Source organism: Typopeltis vanoorti, chromosome 7 (assembly GCF_054136105.1).
Source record: "Typopeltis vanoorti isolate ZY-2024b chromosome 7, IOZ_Tvanoo_1.0, whole genome shotgun sequence".
NCBI classification, from domain to species: Eukaryota; Metazoa; Arthropoda; class Arachnida; order Uropygi; family Thelyphonidae; genus Typopeltis; species Typopeltis vanoorti.
Window position 1 is genome coordinate 154,925,839 of NC_143555.1, and position 25,673 is coordinate 154,951,511.

General features: G+C 36.2%; 1 protein-coding gene across 3 annotated transcripts in view; it reads left to right on the forward strand.

Moving 5' to 3' along the window:
* LOC150105228 (serine/threonine-protein kinase/endoribonuclease IRE1-like) overlaps positions 1-25,673 on the forward strand; it is a 543,187-nt gene that overhangs the window by 485,114 nt on the left and 32,400 nt on the right. For all 3 annotated transcript variants that reach the window (XM_090396205.1, XM_090396206.1, XM_090396207.1), the window contains one exon: positions 2,314-2,381. In XM_090396205.1, coding sequence (XP_090252331.1) covers positions 2,314-2,381 — 68 coding nt within the window. The remainder of the gene's footprint in view (positions 1-2,313; positions 2,382-25,673) is intronic.

Genomic DNA, 25,673 nt, shown 5'->3' on the forward strand with positions numbered 1-25,673 from the left:
AGATCTCTGGTGGCATGGTCATTTAAAGGGAATGGGAGAGGAAGAGTTTCCTTCCATCTTAGCAAAAAAAGAAAAAGAAGAGAAAAGAAAAAAAAAAAGTTTTTTTGTCCAAAGATGGCATGAAATCTTTCTTCTGCTATTCCCTTTAAATGATCACGCCACCTGAGATTAGATCTGCTAACAGATTTCCAAATGTTAACAATGACAAGTTTCTTGTGATTTCTTTTTTGACATTTTTTTGAGATCATTTCTGTTCTTAAACACCAGACTGTGAATTCTAATCCCAGTACAATGGATGTTTTGGAAATTTCTTTAAATGGTTGACAATTTTCATCACCTGTTATGAAACTATCACTCTTGTTAGAAGCTTGAAGTGAATTAAAGAAGTATCATGTTGAAAGTTTTATTTCACTTGATTATCCTTTATCCAGGTGTATCTTCACATGTGAAGATACTTACTTTGCTTAATTACTTACTTCACTTTGCATGCGAAGTATCTTCACAACTGGGCTAATTGTGTATAGAAGCTAATGACTTCACATCAGTTACCTTACTATCCCATAATCAAAGCAAAGCACAAATCCATTTGAGTGTGCATAAAGCTATGCATTATGGGAAGGGCTACTTCCCAGACAAGTTTTGACCCTTTACTGAGGTATATTTAAGTGCAGGAATACCTCTCCAAAATCTCTGAGAGATCTATATGATCACTCTAAATCTCACTGAGATTTAGAGTGATCATATAAAGTGAGCAGTGGTTCTTAACCATTATGAAGTCACGGAACACTTTTGATTATAAAAAAAATTTGGGGAACACCAAAAGCATTATGGTCATAAAACTAACAATAAAAAATATGCATGGACTTGCCTTTTATAAAAATGGAACTTATTTTAATGCAATACTTGAGCTTGTAGGCTTTTGCAGATTTTTCTGCAATATCGGGTCTAATATGTGATATAGCTACCCTCATCTCTTTGTCTATTTTAGTAAGTCTCATGGTTTTTAGTTTTAATATTGGTTAATATTGAGAAACCGAGCTCACGCAAATATGATGTTGAAAACTGTGACAAAATTTTCAGTGCCCTTGTGGGGAGAGCTGAGTATTCGGCTTGGACAAAAATCTAAAATTCCTTAAGAGTCATTTCAGAGAATTTCATTTTTAGAGTATGATCCGTTGTCAAGGTAACTAATTGTTCTTATTCTTGTAATGAAAATTCACAACTGGATGTATTAACTGTGCCAAATGGATTTCGTATCCAGTCATAATTGTATATATTTAAGGAAGGAAAGTAACTTGAAATCTTTTCTTCCAATATTGTTAAGTGTTCTGTTATAACAGAAATTTTTATTATGGAACGAAGGAAACATATCTACTGTATTTTTTTCTGATATGCGGTTTTTCCAAAAGAGATACTTTTTTTTCTGAAAAGCTGACAATTTGTCAGTGGACATCAAAATATTTTAATTTTTCCCTTGGATACTTGTTTAATTACTTAATTAGCATTAATACACGTCAGCTAAATATGCCATTTTAGCACACCAAATATAATTTTGAAGACATTTTACAAAAGCATCTGTACCTTGATTTTGAAAAAAGGAGACAGAGAGAAAAAAGGAGAGCAATCCCAGACAGAGAAGGCCAGTTCAAGTTAACTCAGATAAGGCTAGCCACCTGGATTTCAGTAATCTTTGCGATTTAGTTTCGATTCGTCTTTTGGTTGTTCATCTGCATCAGACTGGTGGAAAAAAAGATAGCCTTTGGCTACATGATGACATAAAAGAGTAGAAGCCTTTTTCTCTATCTGTCTTTTCTTTTTCCTATTACTATCAGAGTTGGCTCTTGCACCCCTATCCTAACTACTCTATAAATATGATGAACACCCCTTTACTTTATCACCTCAATAAAGAATGAAACTGGTCTGGGTAGTGGGCCTTCCCATTATGCATAGCATTATACACACCCAAGTGGATGTGTGCTTTGCATCATGGGATACTAAGGAAAATGGTATGAAGTGATTAGCTCTATATACAAGTAGCTCTTCACATTCTAATTTTGTTTGCTTACACTTGGATAAAGAATTAAACCAAGATTATAATTTCTTGGCATCTTTAATTTAAACAAGTATCATGTTTGTTCTTTAGAGCAGGATTTCTTGATTATTCAATTCTGAGCCTACCCACAGTACTAAATATAGTGTAGCAACCTTTCTTGGATAGAGAGTGATATATATATATATAATACTGTATATAATTAATTAATAATAACAGTTCTTTAAGTGAATTCTCAAGTGTTTTTTTTTTTTTTTTCACAGATCTCCGAAAGTATAGGACTTACAATGGAAATTTAGTCAGAGATCTGCTTCGAGCTATGAGAAATAAAGTAAGATTTGTGTCTTTAATAAGTAAATTTTTATATACAGTTAATACTCTGAAATCCAAAGTAATACTGGTACTTTATATTGCTGTGCTTATCCTAATAATGATAGCATAAACTAAAAATTATAATTTTATAAGCTAGCATGTGTGAAATTATTGACTTTCGATAAGTAGATACAGTGCTGAGTATATGTTATTTGTATGATCTTTACAACTGGATCAGAATGCAAACTTCCAAAGAATACTCTCTCTAATGATTTTATTAATGATGATGGTGATCATCATCATGTGTCATCTCTGTCCAGGAGGTTGACTGCCATGATATGACTCATGGTTGACTATGGGCATAAGGATAATGTGGTAAGGACCTTATCTCTTTCACATTGTTGTAAGTGTTGACAGGCCAGTTTCCCTGTTCTGCTTTATGAAAACCAGAGTTTTTAGGTGAGAAACCCTTCTACCTCCATATGAGACTGGCTAACTCACCTCTAGTTGAAAGAGACCAGGTAAAGGTTCCTCGTGTCATGGGCGTGAATTGAATCCAGGTCTTTCCGACCAGAGGGCTTAGCTTACTGACTGAGCTACAGAGGCTCTTTTTATTAATGATGCTAAGTGTGCTAAAATAATACATAGTGATATTTATTATTATTATTATAATTATTATTGCATAACACCTCCAGGGAGTCCTAAGACTCATTGAGGGAGGGGACCTACTCTGCAACTCTCTGTCTCCACCACTCCATCAATCACAACTACCTTCATCTACACCAACGCCATCTACCGCCGACTACCACCACTAGTATTTTCATATAGAATTACAAACATCCATGCCCACAGTGAGATTCAAACCTGCAGCCTTTTGGCTGGAGAACAGATACACTAACCACTCGGCCAACCAGGCCAGTGGTTAGCGTATTTGGTTAGGAATTTGACAGTCCACTCAGGAAGAGATATTTATGTTAGAATTAATTTTCTTTAGCATCTGTAGCATGAATCTTGAGAATGAAAATGCAAGTGTTTAATCTCACAAGATGCAGACTGACCAGATAATATGCACAATTCACACAGATATGGAATCTGTGAAGAGGATTAACTGTATGATCATAGTATTAATTAGGCTAATTAAGTTACTTTTCTGTTAGCAGGCCACTGAGTCTAACATGTTGAGGAGAGATCAAAATTTATTTTGTATTCTTACAAGAGTCATAATTTTTAACCAGCATTTTGGGATTTCTCAGTCTCTTAAAAAAAACTTTGCATTCAAATGATTCAAAAAGAAAACAGTGCATAATTATATAATAACTCAATCAAAATTTTTTGTTTTTCGTCTAGAGCACAGATTCTTAATTTTTTTTTTTTTTAAATCAATATTTGCTGTGACCCACAGTTTAAGTACCACCGATCAAGAGCATCTGCATAGCTAAGAATCATTTATCTAAGCAAATTTGTTATGTATGTTATTTTCATTAAGAAGATGGCATAACGTACATCCTGTTTTGGGAATGAATAATGTAATGTAGAGGCTTTTGAACAATCCTCCCTACTAACTGTTGAAACCAAGGCTAACAAGAGAGAGGAACTTGTGTCCGATTGAAAAAATGTTTGCTTCCTATCCTCCCAGCAACAGAAGGCACATTAATAATGAAGACAAAAACAGATGCAATTTATTCTGGCCCCATGTCCCTTCCAGAATGAATGTCTGGTCCAAGGAATTTATACTAGCTCCCCACCCTCCCTCTTTTTTTTTTTTTTTTTTATTTGTGGAACATTCATCAGAAAAACACGATGGTAAGTGTATATCTACAAGTAGATATAAAGGATACAATAACAGTACTACATAATAAAAATTAAATTAGTACTTGCTTCCTATTGACAGTTCTTACACATTTGTCAAGTTTTACTGTTCACTTCTGGTGTTCCTCTAGGCCAGCAATTTTCAACCAGTGTGCCGTGAGATTTATTAAAACAAATTAATTTAAAGAAATAATGTCATAATTTGCTTATTTATTTATTAGTGTCTGGTCTTCCATCTTCTTGTGTGTGTAAATCAATCAAAATTATGCCAGATATTTTGCCAGATCATCAAAAAAATATATTTTTAGTGTGTCGCAGAATTTTAATAATTAGTCTAGGTGTGCCGTGTCATGAAAAAGATCGAAAATCACTGCTCTAGGCCATTTTTTCCTACCATTCTGACATCAAACACGTGTTTTCTTAACTTTTCTTTTCTTTCCTATCTTGTTTAACTTACCATACTACCTGAGATTAGCTCTGCTCACACATTCTTGAATACTAATGATGTCAAGTTCCTGTCTAATATATTCATTTTTAATATGATTGTGCCATTGATGTCATCTGTTCATCATCAAATTCCTGATATGTACTCTAAGGGAGTGTGCATGATAATTATGATAGTACTACATGAAAAGTTACACCATTACTAACTTGCAGTCAATAATTTTCCTCCAAATTGATCTGTTAGCTGTCAAGACTCCATTATTATCACTCTATCTACATCATAATCTTCCTCTGGGTCCTGCCTAACTGGGAAAGAATGTTTGTTTTGCTAATCTTTTGTCTCCCATTCTGTTTAAGTGACTATATCACCTGAGATTAACTTTACTAATACACTCCTGAATGCTAACAATGACAAGTTCTTTTGTAATATCCTCATTTTAATGTGATAATGTCATTGATCTTAAATCTTTAAATCAAGTGTTTTATTTCTAACGCATCTCTCAGATCTATAAGTTAAAATTAGTTTGAATACTGTCTTGTATGCTAATTTAGTGTTCTGACTAATTTCTTTCTTATTCTATATAAATTTATTCAACTGACTTCCTACCTTACCAGCTTAACTAATCCTGTTGTTTATTTTCATATTTAATTTACCATTTTCACTAAATTAAATACCTAAAATATTTTGCTTTTTCTATAAGTTCACCATTCAGGATATAGTTGGTGTTTTTTTTTTGTTTCTGCCTGTTTTCATTGTCTTTGTCTTTTTATTGCTGATTTTCATACCAAATTTATTATAACAGTTATTCAATTTAATCCGGGAATCTTGCAGACTCATACTGGATTTATTCAGAAGTATAACGTTGTCTGCATAAAGTAGAGCTAAGATTAACATCATAAATTTTGATATCAGTTGTAATACCACTTTCCTTCATAGTGTGATCTTTGTAGATAATGAATAACAGTGAAGATAATGTGCACCCTTTCGCACACTGAACTTCTATATGAACTTCTATTTAAGCTGAAATTCTTCAGCTTAAATAGAGACTATATTGCTGATGTAATACCCTATTTACACCATATAAGTGTAGCATTTTGAAGAGCTTTCCTCTTGGCACCTTGTCATATGCCTTTTCCAGATCAACAAAACTTAAATACAAATCCTTGTTATATTCCAAAGATTATTCAATTATTTGTCTAAAATGAAAATCTGATCCTAATAATATTTTTTTTGACCTGAATTCAGTTTGTTCTTCATCAAAATTCCCTTCCACAATTTTTCTTAGCCGTTTCTCAAGAATAAATCTTGCCATTGGTATGGATCTTTTTTTTTTGTACAGAACTGAACGTAATTCTCACATTCAGTTTTATTTGTTTTTATAGATGGATACTATGAGAGCTCTACTCCAATCATCTGGAATTTGACCCTCTGATTGGGCCTTCTGAATTATGCAATGCATTGCATAATTCAGAAGGCCCAATCAGAGTGGAAAACTTTTATACCTCCAGTTACTTTTATACCTCCACTTTTATACCGCCAGTGGAAAACTTTTATACCTCCATATTTGAGCATTTCTAGCTGAATTTCATCTACTCCACTGCCTTTTCATATTTCAGGTTTTTAATGATTATTTGTACTTCAAGTATAGATATGTATTCCTATTGGGAGTTTTCTACCTTGTACAGTACTTTTTCTCCATTTCTAAGCTTTTTCAATAGTCTCCAAAGTATTTTGCCATCTGTCTGACATTTATTTTCTGGTTCTTACCAAAGTCTTCCCATGACTTTTGTTTAGCTAGTTTTACACAGTGCTTTCTCACATTTTCTCTGTATTCTCTAAGAGCACAAGCTGAAATTACTTGCCAGGAACTTTCAATATGCTTTCTTCTTGGCACTGAATCTCTAACATTTGGTTCTTGTTTTCAAATTCTTTTGTTTTTTCTTTATTGATGTTTGTGCATTTGACTCTACAGTTCACCTCTGAAAGCTGTTCAACCTTGATTCATTTCAAAACTTTCTTACACACTCTTCTTTTCAGTATGAGATTCAGTTTTATTCTGCTCAAAACTAAATGGTGATCACTTCATATTTCAATTCCTCTATGTACTCTTGTGTTGTCCTGAACCAGTGGAAAAATATTGCTATCAACTATGACATAGTGGTCAATGAGACTTTTCTTATTTCTTCCATCTTCTCTCCATGTGAATTTGTGCACCTTTTTATGTTGGAATGTGGTGTTAGTAATAAATAATCCATATCCTGAACGGAAATTTAGCATCAATTTATCATTATTATTAGCTTTGTGCTTTTCTCCAAATTTTCAAAAACATTTCTATATGCCTGGTAATCATTTCCTTCTCTGCTGTTTAGATCTACAACAAGGACCAATTTTTCATTGTGTCAGTTGCTTTCTCTAATGCCTCAAAAAATTCCTCCAATTCTTTCTTGGTAGAATCTTCTATTGGACTATAACCGCAAATAAGTCTCATTGTCCAGTTCCCCATTCTGATATTTGCCCACATCACTATACTTATTATTGCCTGCCATTCAAGAAGATTATCCTCATATTTAGTGGTGAATACTATAGCTACTCCCTCTTTTCCCTTATTGTTATTGCCTGAATATAACATTTTGTGTCTGTTGCTAAGAAAGATCTCACCTGTTTTTGTCTTCTTTATTTCAGTCTTGCCTATTATGTCGATCTGGTACTTATCCAATTCTTCTGCCAGTTCTATTTCTTTTCTATTGAGCTTCTTATGTTGATAGTAACAATCTTGAACTCTGTTGATGTTGAGTAGCTGTTGATTTGTTCCGGTAGCTGACTTTGTGCTGTTCACCCTGGTTTCCTGACAAAAACAATAGGGGCTCTTGTTTAGCTGAGCAATGCCTGAGCTATAATGAAATTCTGTCATGTTGTATCATCATTTTACATTATGGTTTAAGCCAATAAGAATACAGTTTGGTCAGCTAAATTCCAAATTGCCTCGATTGTTCAGTGTCTAGATAGATACCTAACTGGGTGCACCACAAGAAGTTGAGGATTGGACATTCAGTCAGAGCCACATTCTGTTCTCCACATTCCTTAAAATGCTATGTGGAGGTCTCCTTCCAGTTATACAACTTTGACCCTTAAGCATCCTGCCATCTGCTCACTGTTCTGATTTTCTTCAGAACTTGCATATTAGTGCTCTCTGATCAACTGTTTGTTGTTGTTTTTTCTCATTCAACTCTTAGAACACAAAATTGATTTGAACACTTTCTTATATACTGCTAATTTAACTTATTTGTTTTTGTCAATATCTCTGTTATCCATACAAATTTATTCAACTGTCTCTCCATCATACCAGCATTGCTTATTCTGTTATTGTTATTATTATGTGACACCTCCAGGGAGTCCAAAGACTCATCGAGGGAGAGTGTGCCAACAGCATCGAACGATTGAACTCCTTCCAACTACTAACCATGCTCAAACTTGCTTAACCTTTTGCGTGAGCCATTAGTAGCAGAGGTTCTACCAATCGACCAACCTTTGCTGGCTGTTTATTCATTACCATATTCAATTTTTGCTATCTTCACCAAAATGTATATCTAAATAGTTAAAATTTTATTTGTTCTATAAGTTCTTTCACCTCTCTTTACTCCGATGCCTCTCAAAGCACAATAAAATACTGTTCCAGAGAAAATTGCTATCTACTATTACAAATTATTCCTGTGATTTCTGCATGTTGATTATGTTTATAAAGTGAGAGTTGGCTGTTATTACTCTATATATTGTTTTATTATTACACCCTCCATGGAGTCAGCAGACTCATCATGGGATGGGTTCATTCAACTGACACCATACTGAATCTTAGAATCCTTAATCCTCCCTGCATTAAGAACATATTCTAGTAATGTCTTCCATTCACTCACACTTCTGTGTTTAAAAAAAAAAAATCTACTATTCACACCCCTCTTCACCACATTCTTACATAACTGCCAGGGATGACCTCTTGTTCTTCCCCTCCTACTCTTTTTGTAATCTTCTCTGGATTAATCTGATAAAATTCCCTCACTGACTTAAACATTTCTATCATATTATTTCTTATCCTCCTATCAACCAAACTCTGCAATCCACATTTCTTTAATCTCTACTTAGCCAGCATTCCAGAGTCCTGGTGTTGTCTTAGTTGCTTGGCTCTGAACCCTCTCCAATGCTTCCAAATCACATTGAAAACCAGGTGACCAAATCAGAGCATAATATTCCAAATGTGGTCTGACTAGTGCTTTATAGAGTGACACAACCACCTCCTTATCCCTACTTGTTAGCATACTTATCATAGCAGCACTACAATGTGTGGTGACCATTATATTTTCATGCAAAGGCACTGCATTTTGCAGTGCCTTTGCATGATATAACTGTAACATTTTGAAAGCTTTCTTCCTTTGCTTATTGCATGCCTTTATTGATTCTTTTCACAGTTTTTTGTTTAAGGAGGTTTAAGACAGTTTGTCTTAAACCTCCAGTACTTGAAATGCACTTAACTTATCTTTCATAGATTTTTCTCTGTAGTCTTTGCATACATGCATTTACAGTAGGATTTCAGTATCATTTCTTCTTTTCCAGAATACTTCTTAAAATTCTCATGTTTGGCATGAGATTATTCTGATTTTTCTGTCCTGCAGACAGCTTTTCCACATGCCATACTTACTGAAATAAGCCATGTTTTTTTGTTGTTTTTTTTCATATTTTGTCATTAGGTTTCCAAGGTTTGGTTTTGGTTTTCAAATGTGTTCCTTTTTCTCATGTGGTCATTATCTCGTGTATCCAGTAGCTGAAGAGTGACAATCAAATAGGTTATAGCTAAGGTTAGGATTGGATTAAGGGCAATTTCTGTTGATTCCATAAGCTTCTCTCCAGTTCATTGTAGCATCTAAAAATGTTTTCTGATTTGTTCCAGATCATACATATATAGTAGTTCCTCCTTATCTGCAGGCGATATGTTCCAAGACCTCCCACAGATACCTGAAACTGCAGATAGTACCAAACCCTATATATACTATGTTTTTTGCTATACATACATACATACCTGTGATAAACTCTAATTTATAAATTTTAATTTGTCTGAATGTGAATGGAATCCTAGCAACCTCAGCTCACATTTTTTTTTATTTTTTAATGTTTATTTATTATTAATTTATGATTTGAACTTTCTAGAACTTTCACTTTTTCACTTAAAAGGAAGCACTTTACCGCTTTTCTTTGGCATATCCGAATTTCCAGCTTCACTACTTTTGCACTTTGGTGCCATGATTAAGTACAATAAGGGTTACTTGAACATAAGTGCTGCAATACCATGACAGTCAATCTAATAACCGAGAACTACTTAGAACTGTGCGCAATATAAAACTTATGAATTGTTTATTGCTAAGAGAGCTAAATGGCTTCATTTCAACAATATAAAATTATATAGGCAAAGTGGATACTAGATCCAACATTATTTCAAAGCCAAATGTTTGTAGAAACTATGATAGTTTCATAAGTTAACCTGAAAGTTTATGAGAATACATTCCTCTGCATCCCTGAGTTGCCTTAGCTTGCACTACGCACTAAAGTAGTCTAGTATCCACTTTGTAATGTTTGTAATGTAATGTTGTCTAGTATCCACTTTGCCTATGTAATTAGAAACTGTTTATGTTTGGAATTTTCCATCTAATATTTTCAGACTGGGGTTGACCACGAATAACTGAAACTGCAGATAAGGGGGGACTATGGTGTGTATGTGTATATATATCACTTTCACACCAATGGAAGTTGTAGTCCTGGAGAAATACTTCAAGGGGGGGAACGCTGTCCCACACAATTTAGACAGAAAGATGACTTGAAGTAGCTGATTTTATGAGCCAGCAGATCAATTGTAAAAGGATGTTGGACAGTTATTGCTCATGTTGCTTTAGGTTTGACAGAAATTGGAGTCATAATGGATGCTAGTTCTGCTGAACAACATCCATGAAAATATCTGCAGAAGAGAAACAGTGCAAAAACTGATCATCTGTGAGACATTGTTTGAGGAGAGTGAGAGATGAGTCATTAATCAACTAAACTGCTCTCTTCTGAGCAGCATCAAGAATTTATACTCCCGAACAGAAATCCAATAGGTTCTTACTGTGGTTAACTTTTCTCCAAATTTTCCCCATAAGATTGATCCCGTTCCTGTGGTGGTTCTCAGTAAGATCTGTAAAATACATATGAGGGCGCTAGAGTCGCCGTGGGGAATTTGAGCTGTGCTGAAAAAAGTGCTTTTTTAATCGGTGTGTTATCGGTAATTTTAATCGTGCTTTTTAATCGGTAATATGTTTTTGTAGTGCTACGTTGTTTTCTGGAATACATGGTTGTTTTTGAAGTTAGTTTTGTTGCTATATTGTGTATTTTGGTTACCGAGAAGACTGGGTCGGAATTGGATGCATAACGGGGGAAGACAAGACAAAGATAGCATAAGTTTTCATTATTTTGTTTTATTTTATTTATATTTAGTATACTTAAATGTTTTGTTTGTAATTGTTTGTACTTTTACTTATATAGGTATACTCAGTTATACTTATTTAGCATTTAGTTGCGACACAATTTTTGACACTAATTTGCAATACTATTTTGAATAATGGCGGCAGCGGCAGTTGAAATTGCAAATGGCGTATCACCAAGTCCTCCCCCGTTTAAGGACTCCATTTTGCGTGATATCATACGGGATTTTGTAGCATGCGGGACTTGCAGAATGTATGCGTCCCGGCAATTGTTTATGTGGCAGGTGAGAGAAGGGGTAATACGTATGTGTGCAAAATGCAGGCAATGGGAGGAACTTGGTGAGTTAGAGATGACTATAACTGACTTCGTTGAGTCAGAGATGGGAGATTCTCCGCGTAGAGAGATGAGTGGTATGATAGAGGGCGAGAGAAATATGAATAAAATAATGAGAATGGGGAATATGGAAAGGTTGAATGATAGTGAAAGTTTTTGTTGATGGTCTCAATTGGGAGGATGAATGGCAAATAAGAGTGGCTGACTTGCAGAGAGAGAGAGATAGATGAGCTGAAAGAGCAGGTGGAATGTCTAGGGAATGAGATGAGAAGTGTGAAAGATGAGATTAGACGAATCAGAGTAGGAGTGAGAGAGAGTTATGGGAATGATAGAAGAGGAGAGAATAGGAATAGTAGAAGAGCGGGAATGAAAGAGAGAGAGATGGGAATAATAGAAGAGGAGAGAATAGGAACAGTGGAAGAGGGAGGAATGAGAGAGAGAGTTATGGGAATGATAGAGGAAGAGAGAATGGAAACAGTAGGAGAGAGGGAATGAGAGGAATGCAAAGGATCACAGGAACCAGGGATAGAGTAATGTCAGGAAGGCAGGTAAGTAGGGAATCACAGAGAGAAGGTGTTAGAGGGGAGAGAGAGAGAGAGAGTGAGGAATGCATGTGTGCAATCAAGGAACAGAGTGGTAAGAGGTGTAATGTATGGGGACTCAATGATACGTGGTGTTCAAGATAGGATGCGTGAGAAGTATTTGCCTGGAGGAATGATACAAAGTGTGGCTATGGCAATTAAAAGGGGTGAAAGGATGGATGAGATGATTGTGATGGTAGGAACAAATGACTTGAGTGGTAATGTAAATTGGGCAGCGAGAGATATGAGATTCTTGCTAGAGGTTGTACGAAAGAAGATGCAGAGAGGAAAGATAGTGTGCATGTTGCCTAGGTATGATTGTGACGAGCTGAGCAGAAGAGCAGTAATATTGAATAACTAGAATGTGTCAGAAGAGAGGATTGGAATATGTGGATGCTTGGAGGGCATTTGAGGACAGAGAGGAATTGTATGCGAGAGACAGCTTGCATTTGAATGAGGAAGGACGTAGGCATCTGGAAAGATTGCTGTTCTGCACGAGTCAGTGTGTTCCAGGGTGGATGGTAGCAGGGGAATGGGTGTGAATGGGAATTCACACCCATTCCCCTGCTACCAACCCCCCCCTGGAACACACCCCAAGTACCCATCTTGTGGGAATGGGTACTTGGGAGAAGGGGGACAACATCAGGTAATGCTGAGCCCAGTGGAGTCTAGAGGGGATAATGCTGGGTATAAAAACAATGGCATTTTTATGCTTTATACTAATGCAGGAGTATCCAGAATAAAGGAGAGGAATTGGTGGCACTGATAGCATCAGCCTGGCCAGAGATTATTGGGATCACTGAAACGTGGTTGACAGAAGAGGATATAATAACAGGAATAGAAGTAGAAGGGTACAGCATTTTTCAGCAGGATAGGAGGGGAAAACGTGGTGGTGTAGTGATTTTGAAAACATATGGTGCAAAATAGAGGTGGCAAGACAGGATATTTAGTGGGGTGGTGCTACAGACCAAGAAACACAGAGGGTGGGGATCAGGAGATGTTTAGACAATTGAGCTTGGCAAGTGCAAGAAGAATGATTGTTATGGGAGATTTTAACTACAGCAGTATAAATTGGGGAGAGGAAGATGCATGTAGCAATAAGGGAATGGAATTTCTAGAATTCTTGAGGGATGAATGTCTTAGGCAACATGTAATAGAGGGAACAAGAGGTTCAAGAGTTTTGGATTTGGTCGTAGCCTCAAAAGAGTTGATAATAACTGAGTGACATCTCTCCCACCAGTTGGAGAGAGTGACCATATGGTTTTGACTTGGAAGATGAATAGACATGCAGGAGTATCAAAGAGACGAGAACAGATGTGGAATTATAAGGCAGGTGATTATAATAGTCACCTGCCTTATAATCCTGATGCCAACTTGGGGAAGTTTCATGGAGGGAGGAATTGGAAGGACAGGATTTTATTTATTCATATGGCATGAATATCAAAGCATGCAGTACAATACACTTTAATAACATATAAAATTAAAAGGTTACATCCATATTGGTCAGATAGTTCATAGCTTCGGGTGTAGCACTTAAAAAGTCCAATTTGTCTCCTGAATATGCTCTGAGATAACACTGAGTCACAATATGGTTCACAGTTTGTCTCTGAGCTCCACAATCACAATGTGGGGATGGTCATTTACCCCATTTAAAAAGCATGTCCGCACATACACCATGACCAGTTCGTATTCTATTAAGCTGAGTCCAGGATTTTCGTGGGAGGTGTGAGCAAGCATCAAAACTTTCTTGTAATTCATTGAGAGAAAATTTTGTGATGTCATCTGTATGGCTCTCCCACTGTTCTTGCCACTTTTGCTTCAAGTCAAAGTTAGAATGTAGTAGTAGTTGGGCTAATTGTAGTGGTGGATGTCTTGATCTCAATCATCGTACACTTAAGTCTGGGAGATCTAAATGTATTGGTAAGGCTGTGTTCTCCAAGATTTTATTATACTCCTGTAAGAGAGCCTTAATCCTGCGCAGATTCGGTGGAACAATGTTACTAAGAGCTGGAAGCCAGTGTGTGGGCATGGATTTAATTGTGCCAGAAATCAGTCTCATTGTATTATTTTGTTGGCTATCAACAAGTTTAACATGTGTGCTATTTAGCCACACTGGTGAGCAATATTCAGCAGCAGAGAAAACTAGACCAAGAGCAGTAATCCGCAGATTATCGGCTGTTGCTACCCATGTCATGCCTATTAGTTTTTGTATTATGTTGTTACAGGTTCTTAACTTAGCAGAAACGTTTGTTAGGTGTTGCTTGTAAGAGAGCGTGTAGTCCAGGGTAACGCCCAAGTACTTTGGAAACTTATTGTGTCGTAGTAAACATCCTTCAAAGAAGATATGTAAAGTGACATCTGCCATGTGATTATTAAGGTGAAAGCTTGATACTTCTGTTTTGTCTGGATTGAGCTGGAGCCTCCATTTTTTATAATATTCACCTATAGTTTTCAGATCTTTTGTAAGTATGTCTTCAGCCTGACTCATGTTTTTGTGTCGAATGGCAATTACAGTGTTATCAGCATAACAGAACTTGCATGAGATGGTAGCAGGCAAGTCATATGTGTATAGGTTATAAAGTAAGGGTGCCAATACTGACCCTTGTGGAAGATCATTATTAAGTTTTCATTGTCGGGACATTTTATTTCCTAATATAACTTGAAAGAAACATTCAGTGAGTATGGAGGAAATTAAGTGTGCAGTCCGTTTACGTGGGACAATGCTAAGAAATTTGTATAAGACCTTCACGCCATACTGTATCATAGGCTGCTGTTAGGTCCAAGAAGACAGCTGATGTTTTTTCTTGCTTCTGAAATCCAGCTTCTATGTATGATGTTAAAGTGAGCACTTGATCACAGCAACCACGTTTTTCTCTAAAATCAGCTTGCTCAATCGGGACATGCTGCATAATTGGTATGGACAATCTGTTGTACAAAAGGCGCTCTAACATTTTATAGGTGCAACTCAATAAAGCAATAGGTCTGTAACTTTTTGCCTCCTGGGGTGGTTTTCCAGGTTTAAGAATAGCAATTATTTTTGTCTTCTTAAACTGGCTAGGTAGTCAGCCAGTCATTAATATATCAGAAAAGAATTCACAGAGCCATTTTATGGTATTTGGCCCGCTATTAATCAGAAATTCAGGATGGACACCATCGAAGCATGGGGCCTTGCCTGCTTTGATATCTTTTATGACGGCTTTTACTTCATCTATAGTGAAGATTGAGGCATATTGTGAGAAAGCAGGGGCATTTAGTTTTAAAGCTCTAAGTTCTTTCTTAACTTTCTTGGTATTTTCACGGTCCCTGGGTATATTAATGATTTGATATATTAAAGATTTGATTAGCTATTTTCTCAGAGGAGATGATTGTGCTTTTTCTTTTAGGTAGATTAGTTGTGGATAGTTGTTGGAGAAGATTCCGAGCTTTTCTACGTGATCGTTTGAAGTCAAGGTTTTCAACCGTATCAATCCATTTTGTTTTTCGAGATGAGTTCAGGCTATGTAGTAATTCATCTGCTATTTCAGGATCTTCACTTTTCAGGACCTCTCTGTAGAGATGTTCACTCTCTTCATTCCATCCGGCGACATAATCTTTTCTGTAACCTCTACGGATATATTTTTTCGCAGTTGATATGATTGCTCCTACAAATCTCTTGTACTCTGCAACTCTAGCAGGTATCCACCAAACACATTTATCCAATTCATTCGCAGAATTTCTCCAATTTGCTTTTTTAAAATTCCAACGCGGTCGTGGAAAGGATCTTGCTATAGGTAGTGTCATACCAATTTCCAGTAACACGGTCGATGTTGACTGTGTGGGAAGTTAGAAAGTAGATATCGTTTTGCTGGTAATGTTTGCCCTTCTGTGTTTATTGAAACAAAACATAAGTCTGGAGTAGACTCTGTTTGCCATGCTGATGATCTAAAGGTGTTTCTATCTTTGGCATCAAATACAAGGTGTATATTATTTATTTCTGCCCGTTGAATGAGGGTAGTCCCGCAGTCGTTGTTATCATGGTACTTCCATTCTTCATGATGGCTGTTAAAATCACCAATCCATACTGTTGGATGTTGATAAGTAGGTTTCACATCTATAGACCATGATGTTAAAGGAGGTTTATAGACATTGACTATTGTTATGTTGTGAATTTTCACACTCACAAGATGGGTATCGTTATCACATCTCGTTGTCAGGACAGAAGCATTTTCTATATCATCCTTGATATATGTTGCAATGCCATAATTCCAGTAGTATGTAGCACCAATCAATCAGAGTGTAACCAGTTATTTTTCCTCTTCTATTAAGGTCATCTTCATTTTCATCTTGAAGAAGCACATCAATGTTATTTTCTTGTAGTATTTTGCAGAATCATTTCTCCAAAATTTGCAAAAATTTTGGAGAAATGACTATGGAAGAATAACATTGTGTGATAAAAATGGGAATAGAGTGACTGATGCAAAGGACATGGCAGAATTGTTCGATGAACACTTTATTGGAGTATTTCATCCTGGAGGAGTAAATTTTAATACTAGAGGGATAGGGCAGGTTCAGGGTTTAGAGGTGCAGGAGGAGAGTTTGTTCCAAATACTGAGTACTGTGAATGTCAGTAAAGCTGTGGGACTGGATGGTATTTCACCATGAATTTTGAGAGAATGTGATAAAGAACTGACAACCCCTTTGACCTGGGTTTTCAATGAAAGTCTGGCTGCGGGAAAGGTGCCCATGGAATGGAAGGAAGGAGAGTGACATTAATATGATTAAATTAGATATTTCAGCCAATGGCTCCTGCCATTGCATAAGGGCGGGAGCAGACTGGAAATATCTAATTATAGGCCAGTTTGTGTGTCATCAGTAGTTGTTAAGATCTTGGAGAAATTAGTGATGGATCGTATACAGCATTGGACAGATGAGGATAATGTTATCTGTGAGAGTCAACATGGATTTGTGAAGGGGCGCTCTTGTTTTAGTAATATGCTAGCCTTTTATAATAAAGTTACAAGAGCAGTAGATGAGGGAAAGGCATATACTGTCATTTTCTTGGACTTAGCAAAGGCATTTGACAGGGTGCCACATGATAAGTTGATATTTAAGTTGCAGCACATGGGTCTGGATGTCAGGTTGGTCAACTGGATTCAGGATTGGCTGTCCAATAGGTATCAGAGAGTTGTGTATGGTAGGGCAGTTTCAAGGAGACAGAGGGTCCCACAGGGCTCAGTACTGGGACCAATATCGTTTAACCTTTATATCAATGACATTGTCAGTGGATTGCAGGGGGATATTCAGTTGTTTGCAGATGATATGAAGCTGGGAAGGGTTATTAGTAATAGTGCAGATGTGGTAGCCCTGCAAGAGAATTTGAATAAGCTAGTCAGATGGGCAAATGAATGGGGGTATCGGTTTAATACAGCAAAATGTAAGGTCTTGAGGTTTGGAGGAGCTATACTGGAGGAAGTATGGGAGACAAGAGATCTGGGATTGATGATTGATAGAAACCTGATATTTAGGGGTCATATTGCAAAGGTAGTGGAGGTAACACAGAGGATTGCTGCAATAATGAGAAGGAGACTGACCTGCAGAGATAAAAGAGTTATCATTCCATTGTATAAGATCCTGATCAGACCACACTTAGACTATTGTTCCTCATATTTGGTCTTCAGGATTTGAAGGGGATAAATTAACTGTGGAAAGGGTACAAAAGCAGATAACAAAGATAGTTTCAGGACTGTACAATGTTAGTTATGAGGATCAACTGAGGGAATGTGGACTGCAGTGTATGGTGAATAGAAGAAGGAGAGGTGATATGATTGAGACTTTTAAATTGTTGAGAGGTGGTTACAGGGTTGACACTGGAGAGTTCTTTCGCTTGGTTGAACAGCGGGAAGGAGTAATGACAAGGGGCCATCTCTGGAAGTTACGAAAGGAACTGTGAGCAAGAGGGTGAGGAGTGGTTTCTTTGCATGGAGGGTGGTTGAACCATGGAATGCATTGCCTGATATAGTGGTGAGAGCGAGAACGGTCAATGAGTTTAAGGGGTGGTATGATAGACATTATGAGGAGCTCCCATGATGAGTCTTGATAGGCTTTGTGTTTCTTAGGAAGGACCTCCTGCCATCAGTCTTTTGACTCCATGGAGGCCTAAATAATAATAATAATATTTCTACTTTGGAAGTTTTTTTCACTTGGTTAGACTATAAATTATATATTTAGTTTAATCCTTTATCCAAGTGTAAGCAAACAAAGCTTGCGCGTGGAGTATCCTGAGGACTGGGGCAACTCGTGGCCAAGGTGGACTGAGTTCACATCACTTTCCTTAGTATCCTATAATGCAAAGCACATCTCTTTGCAGACATGTATAATGCTATGCATTATGGGAAGGGTCACTAACCAGACTGGTTTCGACCTTTCAGTGGGAGCCAGACCCCACCTTTGCCAGGAGTTTCCCCAGTCCTGAAGATACTTCAGACGCAAACTTTGTTTGCATTCACTTGGATAAAGAATTAAACTAAATATATAATTTAATATTTCTACTACTCAGATTGATATCCTGTCCAGCTGTTTAGTTTTCTAACAAGAACAAGCAGCTTTTCCTTTTTTCCTTGTCAGCAGCCCTCTCTGATGACTCAAAATTTCTCTATTTTTTCCTATTAGAACCTTCTTTGTTTATATTCATATCTCACAGCTGAGATAAATGTTATTGATTAGGAATGAACTCATCCTTTTAAAGACTACTTTCTGGAAATGTAATCATAAAACAGTAAGCGCTTATGATATTATTTGAGATTATGAATTCCATCCCATTATTTAAATTCATGCTGGTATTATTATATGCTAGTTTTAACTATAACAAATACATCATAGAAAGGTTTTCTGCTCAGTTACAATGTAAATTATACTAGAAGAAAGACACTAATGCATCCAAAGGGAATGTGCTGTGTATTATAATAATTTCTTAGCTATAATGCAACAAATACCATTATACCAAACTCGTTCACTAACAGACTAATGACAAGTCCCAATTTTTGTTATAAAATTTCCATAATACAATGCTGTTCTAAAGGAAATTCACTATACAGAAACTCCATCACAAAAATAAATGAATAAAATATTTTAAGGTCCCTACAAGTTCGGTATAGTGAGAATTGACTGTACTATTTTCTCAGCACCACTTACAAACATGCACTGTCTCACCTTTACAATATCATCCTGATAGCCTGCTGTGTGGACTCATTAGCACATCCAAAATCATTAATCCACATTTAAAAAAAAAAAATAAATAAATAAAAATGTAGGCTTTCATGGGCTATCACCAGACTCAACTTGGGAACTCCTCCCATTCTACATATTGCACAACCTATCAACCTCATTTTGAATGCTGTTTAATATAAATGCATTCTGTACCTGGACAACACAATATTTATGATTCATTTGGAATGACCCAGTTCAAATCATTTGTCGGCCTCTAGATTCAAACTTCAGTCTTAATCTTCATAAAGAATTTTCAGGAGATTTAGTAGGTCTCATAAGGCAATGGCCAAGTTTTATTCTTCCAGAAACTAAAGTTTTTCACTTCATAAAGCAGGTCACATGCTCAGAAATCACATGCAATATGATTTCTGATAATGAAATCACATAGTCGTAGCCCAATTTACACTTCTACTATTATTGCATCTAGTCCAGTCCACTCACTACCCTTTCTGTATATCCATCCTTTACATCATTCCTTACAACACTCTTATACAATTCTAGGAAGGAGCTGGTGATCTCCTATCACCTATGATGTGCATTAATCTCTCCTTCTAATAATCACCTCTCAACAACTTCATCAAATTCCTGCTCTGTATCCTCAAGAGATATAGAGGATGTTATGATAATACTACATGATTATGTTCATGTTATTACTAATATCCCATCAACAACCTTTCTCCAAATCAAATATTATTTGTCAAGTCTACACTATTGCTAGATCTTATATTTCAATTTCTTAAGGCATTTCAGGTTACATCTAGATCTTTTCTCTGTATGAAGCATCTGTTTTGCTAACCTATGTAAGTTACCATATCACTTTAGCACTTTGTGCGCATTCTTGAATTTAATGATGTGAAGTTTCTTTTTAATATCTTTCATTTTTAATTCATTTGTGCCATTGATCATTGATGCCGTCGGTTCACTCCCCTAATTTTTCTCCCAGTTTTCATATCTGTGGTCTCTAGTCTTTCATCAACTATTTCTTTCTAATTTATCTCTCAGATCCACAAGTTTATTTGAATTGTTTATTTGAATACTCTCTTGCAATCTGTGGTTCAGCATTTTGACTAATTTCTCTTTTATTCCATGTATACTTATTTTGAATCCCTACCATGCCAGATTTCGTTTTTTCATAAATAATTTGCCATTTGCACTAAAAAATTGTGCTTAAATAGTTGAAAGATTTTGTTTATTTTGTAGATTGATTCTCCATTGAAAATACAGTTGACTTTTGCCATCAGTTTCTTCAGTTCCTCTTTGTACAGAATTTTTGAGAAACTCTCCAAGTTATATTCTCAATTAACAGTTAAGTCATTATCTATCTGCTTAAGGGTCAAAGCTGTATAACTGAGAGGAGACCTCCACATAGCCTTTAAAGGAATGCGGAGAACCAACCAGGGCTTCTGACCTAATGTCCAATCCTCACCTTCTCGTAGTGCACCCTGTTAGGATCTACTTGGATACTGAACGAACGACGATGGGCTGCCAATTTGGAATTTAGCCGACCAAATTGTATTCTTATTGGTTAAACCAAAATAAAAAATGATGGTACAACATGACAAAATTTCATGCCGACTGGGGCATCGCCCGGTTAAACAAGGCCCCCGTTGTTTTCGCCAGGGAACCAGGACGAACAGCGAAAAGTCAGCTACTGGAAAAAATCTGAAAACACACTCCAACTCAACATCACCAGAGTTAAAGATTGGTACTATCAACATAAGAAGCCTGAATGGCAATGAAATGGAGCTAGCTGAGGAATTAGATAAGTACCAGATCGACATTATAGGGGTGACTGAAACCAAAAAAGATAAAAACTGGTGAGATCTTTCTGAGCAATAAATACAAAATGTTATATTCAGGCAATGACAATCAAGGAAAAGAAGGAGTAGCCATAATATTCAACACAAAATATGAGGCTAATCTTCTTGAATGGCAGTCAGTCTCAAGTAGAGTAATGTGGGCAAATATTAGAATGGGGAACTGGACAATGAGACTTATTTGTGCCTATGGTCCCACAGAAGGTTCTACTAAGGTAGAAGTGAAGAAATTTTTTGAGGCTTTAGAAAAAGCAACTGACACAATGAAAAAGGATAAGATGGTCCTTGTTGGGGATCTAAATAGCAGAGTAGGAAATGATTGTGAGACATACAAAAATATTTTGGGAAAATTTGGAGAAAAGAGCAAAGCTAATAATAATAGCAAATATCTGTTGGATTTCTGCTCAGGACATGGACTGGTTATTACTAACACCATGTTCCAACATAAAAATGTGCACAAATTCACATGGAGAGAAGCAAGGAATAAGAAAAGTCTCATTGACTATGTTATTGTTGATAGTGATGTTTTCTCCCTGGTGCAGGACACCAGAGTATATACAGAGGATTTGAAATTGGAAGTGATCACTATTTAGTCTTGAGCAGGATAAAATTGAATTTCATATTGAAAAGAATAACATGTAAGAAAGTTTTAAAGCGAATAAAAGTTGAGCAGCTCTCAGATGTGAACTGTAGACTAAAATACACAAAGTTTATTGAAAAAAAAAAAATGAAAGAGTTTGAGAACAGGAATCAAACCTTGGAGATTCAGTGGCAAGCCTTGAAGAAAGCCCTGATTGATTCAGCTAGAGAGGCATGTGGTGAAGTTGTCTGCAAGGATAGAAAAATTAGCACTCCATGGTGGACACAGGAAGTTAAAGAGGCAGTGAAGGAAAAGAAGAAAGCATATCAAAAGTTCCTGGCAAATAAGTCAGCTTTTACTCTTACAGAATACAGAAACAAATGTAAGAAAGCTAAATAGTGTGTAAAACTAGCTAAACAAAAGTCATGGGAGGACTTTGGCAAGAATATAGAAAATAAATATCAAGAAGGTGGCAAAATATTCTGGAAGTTGTTGAAGAAGCTTAGGAATGGAGGAAAAAGTGCTGTAAAAGGAGTTAGAGATGATAAAGGTGACATGAAAACAGGAGAAAAAGTTATCCTTGAAGTATGGAGTAATTACTTTGAAAAACTGCTAAATGAAGCAAGCAGTGACCACAGCACAGTGATACAAAACACTGACCACGCATGCAGTCAGGAATACATATCCATACTTGAAGTAGAAAAAGCCATCAAAGGCTTGAAATGTGGAAAGGCAGCAGGAGTAGATGATATTCGACCAGAAATGCTGAAGTATGATGGTATAAAAGTCTTACAGTGGGTGCACTGAATAGTTCAGAAAGCCTGACAGAGGGACAAATTCCCGATGATTGGAGTAGAGCTCTCATTGTACCATATATAAAAAGGGAAATAAAACTGAATGTGAGAATTACAGAGGTAATTCCCTACTGAGTGTTCCTGGCAAGATCTGTGCAAGTATACTTGAGAAACAGTTGAGAAGAATTGTGGAAGAAAAGCTTGGTGAAGAACAAGCTGGATTCAGGCCAAATAGAGGCTGTCAGGATCAGATCTTCACTTTACGACAAATAGTCGAGAAAACATAGAAATATAAGACAGATCTGTATTTAAGTTTTGTTGATTTGGAAAAGTCATATGACAAGGTGCCAAGAGAGAAGCTATTCAATACGGTACAGTTGTATGGTGTCAATGGGTCATTATATCAAGCAATACTTAGTCTTTATTTGAGTTGTAAGTCAGCAGTTAGAATTGAAGGAAGTACAGGAAGATGGTTTAATGTTAAATCTGGTGTGAGACAAGGGTGTACATTATCCCCTCTGTTATTCATTATCTATATATATCATATTATGAAGGAAAGTGGTATTAAACCTGATATCAAAATTGGAGATGTTAATGTCAGCTCTTTGCTTTATGCAGATGATGTTATACTTTTAAATAAATCCGCTACAAGTCTGCAAGATTCTCTGACTAAATTGAATAACTGTTCTAATAGATATGGTATGAAGGTCAGCAATAAAAAGACAAAGACAATGAAAATAGGCAGAATCATTGAAATTGTCAACTGTGTTGTGAATGGAGAACCTGTGGAACAAGTAAAACATTTGAGCTACTTAAGCACGATTTTTAATGATGATGGTAAATTAAATATAGAAATAGACAACAGAATCAGCAAAGCTGGTATGGTGGGAAGTCGGTTGAATAAATTCATATGGAATAAGAAAGAAATTAGTCGGAACACTAAATTAGCTGTATACAAGACAGTGTTCAAACCAGTTTTAACTTATGGATCTGAGAGCTGGGTCAGAAGTAAAACACTTGATCAAAGACTAGAGACCGCAGATATGAGAGTCGTGAGAAAGATTATAGGCATGAACAGACGGCACTAATGGGAATATTATATTAAAAACGAGGATAATAGGAAAGAACTTGACATTGTCAGCATTCAGGAATGTGTTAGCAGAGCTAATCTCAGGTGGTATGGTCACTTAAATAGAATGGGCGAAGAAAGATTAGCAAAACAAGTGTTCTCTGCCAGGTTGGCAGCAAAATGACCCAGAGGATGACCAAGATATAGGTGGATTGATGCAGTACAAAGTGCCTTAGACAATAGAAATATAAGATCTGATAATTTTGGTCTTGACATGTAACAGACTGATTTGGAGAAAAATTGTAGATAGGAAGTTAGTAATGATGTAATTTTTTTCATGCAGTACTATCATATCCTGTACACCCCTTGTGGGTACATGGCAGGAATTTGATGATGATGATGATGGTCATTATCTATTGCCAATTCATTTGAATACTCCCGTAACACACATGGCAAATATCCCTTCTAGTCTCACAATCCTTTTGCAGTGTTGCCATCATTGTTTGTTTCTTTTTTGGTTTATTATTAAATGGAAGTAAAAATGGTCTTTGTTACTGACTGGTTCGGGTCCATATACTTTTTTGCAGCAGGCCTGTGTTACTGCGTTTTTAACTGCTGTACCCTCGAAACGGAGGGTGGTATGGATCTTTATGTTAGGCATCCCCTTGAAGAGTACCACTCACATTGCATGGAAAAGAGAGAAGAGATGAAGACTGGAACCTCTGCATTAGAGGCCAAACATAGCATTCGCTACTAAGTGGTTCATGTACCACCTAGTAGTCCATTTGGAATTTCCTCCAACTATTGCTTATGTTTGTGTATAAGATTGAAACAAGAATATAATTTGTCTATTATAATTTACTTGGTAAGGGGAAAAAAAAACTTTCTATATTTTTAATAAAAAAATCACTTTGATACATTCTATTTTACTTGTCACTTTTTGATTTCTAGTTTTTCTCTGAACTTACCTATTTTATGTTTTTATCTTTAATGGTAGAGACATCACTATCGAGAACTTCCAGATAACCTTCAGTCAGCATTAGGAGCGGTTCCAAATGAATTTGTGGAATATTTTTCATCTCGTTTTCCATCTCTCCTGATACACACCTACTTGGCTATGCAGAGTTGCAAAAGTGAACCCACTTTTCTCACATATTATGATCAAAATAGTGTTTTTCCACGTATTAAAGATAAGGAGCCACCAATGTTGGCTCCAATTTCTCCTTGGAAATGGAAACGAACTGTCTTCAAAACCACTGCTAATACCTTAGAAACATTGACTAGCAGTGAACCTGTAAAATGTGAATTAGGAGAGAAAGATGATGAAAAGTTAGCTGTTTGTGACCAAACTATAGAAAAAGACACTGATAACATTCCTGGTGCTGATTGGAGTGAAGAACTTAATTCCAGTGTTGACATTAAAAATGCTCAACACAAAGGTGACCAAGTACAATTGGAAGATCCAAATGAAACAGATACAGTTATTACTTCTTTGTGTGATGCAATAGATGATGTGTCAAAAATAGACACAAGCAGAAGTGTTGCCAAAAATCTTTTATGGGCCTCTCCATTACATTCTGATGCTTTTGAAGTGAAGAATTTATTACCAGCAAGAAATAAACGTAAAAAATCTAAAAGAAAGGTAAAACCTTTGGAAAAGAATGTATAGCTCTCTCTATAAAATATGACCCTTGTAATTTTTTTCCTCGTTGACTTTTATGGAAAAGAAGTTGTAAATATTCATTAGGCATAAAATAATTAGATGATTTAGCATTTCATTACTACTATTTTCTTTTTTTGTTCTGAAATTATAAGTTAATAAAAATTTAGGTATAGAGAATTGATAGGAGATAGTGTGTGTGTGTTACAAATTCTTATACATGCTGTACTTATTGAAGGTCTAAAGCTTACCATCTGTAGATTACAGTGGTGGTATTCTTTAGGATAATAAGCATTTCCATTATACTGCTAATGGATTATTGACACAGTATTAGGTATAATATTATTGTAGAACTGTCAGAATCCATTGATGTATTATTGCAAATTCAAAGGATGTGTAATTTGTTCTGTGATATACTGTACATGTTGCTGTACAATTTCTTGCCATATGTACAGGTTTTTTGTTTGTTTGTTTGTT